At 69.5% G+C, this 5,548-nt stretch overlaps 1 protein-coding gene across 1 annotated transcript; it reads left to right on the top strand.

Moving 5' to 3' along the window:
• Positions 1–1,133: 1,133 nt before the first annotated feature.
• NKX1-1 (NK1 homeobox 1) lies at positions 1,134–4,642 on the top strand. The gene is made up of 2 exons (XM_021666976.2): positions 1,134–1,590; positions 3,753–4,642. The coding sequence occupies exons 1-2, from the start codon at positions 1,134–1,136 to the stop codon at positions 4,640–4,642; spliced, it is 1,347 nt and encodes a 448-aa protein (XP_021522651.2).
• The last annotated feature ends 906 nt before the right edge of the window (positions 4,643–5,548 follow it).

Raw genomic sequence — 5,548 nt, 5'->3', positions numbered from 1 at the left:
GTGGCGAAGGGGACATTTGTGGCATTATTTTTGGAAGAAACACACATTTCCCCCTTACTTGAAGAGTATCGATTTTATGTAGGCCGCTGGCTGTTGGCGCAATTTGTGGTCCCCCTTTTGGGGGCGGGTTAGGAGGGACAAGCGGCCTTTCTCATTTTCGATTCCACTTCTAACGAGCCGCCCGGGGGCCGCCGGCCCCGCCCCTCTGCTGGGACTACAGGCCGGGCCCTAACTTGACGTCGCGAAAGGGGCGGGCGTGGGAAGGGATAGAGGGGCAGAGGCCCTGAGCGATAGAGGCCCCGGAGACGCAAGAGGAGACCCCAAGCGGAGCAAGCGAGAGAGGCGGGACCGAGACCCACGGAACGCGCGGGAGGGGACTGAAGACCCGGCGGATACTCGGAGAATCGCGCGTGAGAACCGCTCCCTCAATCCCCACCCCAACTGCCGAGGGGCGCCAGAGCTGTGGGAGCCTTCGGAGCGCCAGGGCCCCGCGCGGAGGGGGCCCGGAGGAGAGACCGGGCTGTCGCCGCATCCTGCGCCGGGATGTCCCAGCCAACTCTTGGCGCTCGCTGGCCCTCGCGCCCCGAGGTCTCTGCGGCCCCGCCGCAGACTGATCCCGCAATTATTTAAAAGCCGGGGCTGTCTCCTCCCCCTTCGCCAAGGAGGCTGGCGCGCCGTTTCCGGACGAGTGGAGGCGCAGCGACACGCCGCTGACCACGACAGCCGCTAGCGGACCGCGCTCGGCTTTGGGCTGCGCGTCTGTCCGTCTGGCCCGGCGGTTCCGTCCTTGTGTCCCCCGCGGGGCCCGCCTCCTCGGCCCGGGACCGTTCGCAGCCAATTAGGCGCGCGCGCTAACGAGGGCGGCGGAGCCCCGCGGCCGCCTGCGGGCGCACGTGTGTTCTGCGTGTGGGCGCGTGGGCGCCTCCGGCGGGGCTGCCATAAATGAGCGGGCCGGGCGCGGGGGGCGCCTAAGGCGGCGGCAAAGGCAACGCCAGACACCACCGGCCGAGCGCGGGGCGCGGAGCCGAGAGCTGGCGGAGCAGCGGCCACCTGCGTGGGGTCGTTTGGTGGTGCCGGGGCCGCCAGGGATGGGAGCCCAGTAGGCGGCAGGGCCCGAGCGGCCGGAGGCCGGCATGAGTGTTAGCGGTCCCGCGGCTCCTGGCGACGGTCCTGCGCTGCCGCCGCCTCCTGGTCCCGGTTCAGGGCCCGCACCGCCCGCTCCCGCCGCCGCTGCCCAGGACGCTATGGACGGGCGCGCGGAGCTGCCGGCCTTTCCCCGTGCTGGAGCCCCGCCGCTCGCGGCCAGCGACACTGTGCCTGCGGCGCCCGAGGGGGCTGGAGCGGCCCGGCCCGCCGCGCCCCCGCGCCCCACCTCCTTCTCTGTACTGGACATCCTGGACCCCAACAAGTTCAACAGCAGGAGGCGTCGCTGCATGCTGCTGGGCCCAGTGGCGCCCGCTGCGTGCGCCCCGTGCACTTCGGCCCCGTGCGCCCCTGCACCCGCCGCCTCCGGACGCCCGCCGCGAGCAGAGGAGCTGGAGCGCCGCGCGCTCGCCAGCGCCGGGGGAGTCGCCGGAGCTGAGCCGCCGAGTGAGTAGGAGCGGTCGGCGCCAGGTCGCGGGGATGGGGGACTGGCCGCTTCTACGCGTTTACGACACTGGAACCCCGTGGCGAGATGGGTCTGGCCGACGCCGAGGCTCCGTGGAAAGTTCGCAGAGCGCGGGGTCCGCACCAGCCCACCGGTGGCCTCCGTCCGACCCGGACTGCAAGGCCCGCATCGCCAGGCTCCTCTGGAGAAGCTCAGCCGGGTCAGGCCCAGGGGCTGTAGGGCTGTGAGGCCGGTCCAGGGTTCGCCTCCGCGCGTCTCCGGCCTGAAGGGGTAGTTGGTGCGGGAGGTGAGGGTCCGTGCGCCGCGGCTGGCTGGTGACCTCCCCGCCCCCACCGTGCCCGCTGGAGGCCTCCCTCCCTCCTCTCTCTCTCTCTCTTTTTTTTTTTTTGGACAAATCAGACTAATTGTGACAAAACGCTGGTTATCTCTGGAAAAACAATTAAATCCCTTCGATTACAGTTGAGGGGAAATGTGCTTAGCGGCGGAAAGCGGCCGGTAATGGGGCGGCCCGCGCCCCCGGTCGGGTCGATATCCCATTACGGCGCGTGCATATCTCTTTCAAGCACCTTGCAAACTCCCCCCGAACATCTAAATTATAGGGTCAAAATTCGGATAATTACTCGATTAAAACCTATTACACTTATTAGGGGCCGCTATTGATCGCGAATTGCATTCGACCCGCTCCTGATTGCTTTTCGTGTCCCCTCCCCCGCCTCCTCCCTCCAACTTCCCGGCCCTGCCGAGGTACGGAGGAGAGCGCGGGGCGGACTGGGCTGGGCCGCGGCCGCGGGCTCGGGGCATGGAAGCTGCGGGCCGCACCTGCGCGGGGCCTCTTCCGGGTCGGCCGAGATGGAGGGCGAACAAATCCGGGCTGAGTGGAGGGGACCCTACGGACTCTCAGACCGCTGCACTCAGGGCCTCCACCTACGGAGAGCCTGTGGCGGGAGAAGGCCGGGATCCCGCCGGAGCCGGGAAGGCGCGCGCGCCGCACAGCCGGGGAGGGAGCTGGGCCAGGCACCTGCTCCACGCCCCAGCCCGGGGCAGGGCTGAGACCGCGCTCACCGTGGTCTGGGGGCGGCTCCTACCTGCTGAGGGACGCGGAGCCCAGATCACATGCTGGCCTCCGTGCCAGGTGGCCAGTCGCCCTGGAGGAATCTGCCAGGAGCTATTGGTTGTTAATTACCAGAGATTTAGGTTCTGACCTGGCCTGAGAGCAGCTCTGTGAGGGCACCTGCCTCGGCCCCTCCTGACTTCAGGCCGCCAGTGCCGGGGCAGAGGCGACCCTGCCTCGGAGAGATGCTTTCTTCCAAATTTCAGAGACTCAAAATGCAGTCACTGCAGGGCCTCTGCTCGGAGGACGTGGGGCTGCTGTTCAGACTCGGCAGACCTGAGCTCTAGGCCCCGGGAGCCACTCCGACCTGCGCGCCCGCCCGGCCCTCCTAGTGAGGCCGAACAGGGCCCTGCCCGCTGCGACTCCGTGTAGGGGCCAAGGCGCGGGCGGGGAACCGGGGCCGACCCTAGCAACCGAGTTTCAGGGCCTGGAGGCTTGAGGTGGGGTCCGGACCAGGGCATAGATATGGGTCCCCCAAGCCCCATTCTCTCAGCCGGCTCCGGCCCCACCCCCGGGCCTGTTATTAAATGCCGGGTAATTGGCTGGCCCTGCGTCGGCGGTAATTGGAGGGTAATATACGCCGAAATAAATTAAATGGCCTTAACTAGTTTGTACATTACACAAAATGAGTTTAATTAAGTTTGTATCTGCCCCGCGGATCGATCGGAGCTTCCACTCCTCTGTAATCTCCGCAGCCGGCCCGGCCCGCAGCACCGGTCAGTCCCGTTCCGGCAAAAACGCCCGGCGCCGCGAGAACGGGGCAGCCCGGGGAGAGGGGGACCCTCTCCCTAGAAATGAGCCAGGGACGGAGAGGAGACGCGGGCGGCGGGAAGGAAGGACGGGCCGAGGAGAGGAAAACGGTGGAGCGAAGGAAAGAGAGGAGGCAGGAGGAACCGAACAGGAGACGGGAGCCCTGGGAGAGGAAGCGGGGCACGCGGGCGGCGGGGCGGGCGGCGCGCGCAGGGCGGGATCTGGGAACGGGCCGGGCCGCTCCTAACTGCCCTGTCCTGTCCGCGTCCCGCCCGCCCGCAGATGCCGGCGACCCCTACAAGACTGGGCAGGCGGAGGCCAGCGACGCCAACGGCTACAGCAGCGGCGGCGGCGGCCGGAGCCCGAGCGCGGACAGCGGGGACGAGGCTCCCGACGACGAGGACGACGACGAGGACGAGGCGCCCGAGACAGAGGCGGCGCGAGGCGCGGAGGAGGCGCGGGGAGGCGGCGGCGGCGGCGGCGGCCTCGGGGCCCGCGGGTCGGGCTGCCCGGGCGTCGCTGAGGCCGACGCGTCCCCCGGCGCTGTCGACGACGCCGCGGCCCCCGGACCCCGCGGGAACTCTCCCGGAGCCCCGGGCCCGCCGGCAGCGGCGGCGGCGCCGGGGGGCGCGGGGACCACCCCTCAGGGCGCGGCGACCGCGACGAAGCCCAAGCGGAAGCGCACGGGGTCCGACTCCAAGTCGGGGAAGCCGCGGCGAGCGCGCACCGCCTTCACCTACGAGCAGCTCGTGGCGCTGGAGAACAAGTTCAAGGCCACGCGCTACCTGTCGGTGTGCGAGCGCCTCAACCTGGCGCTGTCGCTCAGCCTCACCGAGACGCAGGTGAAAATCTGGTTCCAGAACCGCCGAACCAAGTGGAAGAAGCAGAACCCGGGCGCCGACACCAGCGCGCCGACCGGAGGCGGCGGGGGAGCGGGGCCGGGGGCCGGGCCCGGCGCGGGGCTGCCCGGCGGCCTCAGCCCGCTCAGCCCCTCGCCGCCCATGGGCGCCCCGCTCGGCATGCACGGCCCGGCCGGGTACCCCGCGCACGGCCCCGGCGGCCTGGTGTGCGCCGCGCAGCTGCCGTTCCTGTCCGGCCCGGCCGTGCTCTCGCCCTTCGTTCTGGGCTCGCAGACCTACGGGGCGCCCGCCTTCTACGCGCCGCACCTCTGAGCCCCGGCGCGCTCGCGTCCACGAGGCCCCCCGCGGGGCCCGGCAGTTTTCTACGATTCCAGTCGTTGACTCTGTATATAACCCGTTGCTACCGAAGAGTTTTAAATTTATAAATGACCACGCGGGTCGGGGCCGTGTCGGGGCTCCCGCGGGCTCGGCCCGCTGCGAAGCACTTTGCGGAACTTCACTCAATCAATAAACCGCAGGCGGCCGCGCTTGGGTCTCCCAGGCTCCCGCGCCGCCGCCGCCCTCCGCCCGACCGGGGCCACCCCCGAGTCCTCTCCGGTGGGGACCAAGGCACCTCGGGCGTTCCGTCTCGCGCCGGACTCCAGCCCGTTTTCCCACCGGCCTGGCGTCCCCCGGCGGGAATCCAGGCCTCTCCACTGCTGCCTGCCCGTGGTCGTGGGCGCAGGGGCTCACCCGCCACGCAGGCTGAGGCTCCGGTCCCTGCGTCCCCCTCCCTGAACCCCCCGAGCGAAGATCACAGGTCCTGGACAGTGACCACCTGCTTCCCCTTCGCGTCTCCGCTTAGCCACGGAGCTGGAGGGGCCAGGGCCGGGGGCGGAGCCCTTTCTGTCTCCCGCTTCCCACGCCTGCAGCCCTGCTTCTGTCCTCACAGCCCCGCAAGGGAGCACCGGGCTGGGCGTTTCAGCTTGGGGGCAGTCCCAGCCGCATTCAGAGCCCCAAGGCCACCTCTTCTCCAACGACTCTGGAAACGGTCCCCACATCCCTGCGCAGGCTGTAGGAGCCCTGCGGGTTGGGTGTTCGCCTTGAGCTGAGCTCCAGGAGGCGAGAGGTAGAGAGGCGCCTCGCGTGGACGGCATCGTGGATGCAAAAGCTGATGCTTCCAAGCCGGGAAGGGCGACCTGGGGAGCGTTCAGAGCCCCAGAAGGGGTGGGGAGGTGG

This window comes from Aotus nancymaae, unplaced genomic scaffold, assembly GCF_030222135.1.
Source record: "Aotus nancymaae isolate 86718 unplaced genomic scaffold, 86718_ANA_hifiasm-v0.15.2.pri h1tg000006l, whole genome shotgun sequence".
Taxonomy (NCBI): domain Eukaryota; kingdom Metazoa; phylum Chordata; class Mammalia; order Primates; family Aotidae; genus Aotus; species Aotus nancymaae.
This window is presented reverse-complemented; position numbering and strand designations above follow the sequence as displayed.

Bases quoted from the DNA above. Each gene is read 5' to 3' on its own strand.
- NKX1-1 (XM_021666976.2), top strand. From the start codon at position 1,134: ATGAGTGTTAGCGGTCCCGCGGCTCCTGGCGACGGTCCTGCGCTGCCG. The intron at 1,591-3,752 runs GTGAGTAGGAGC...GCCCGCCCGCAG, and splicing joins CGCCGGAGCTGAGCCGCCGA to ATGCCGGCGACCCCTACAAG.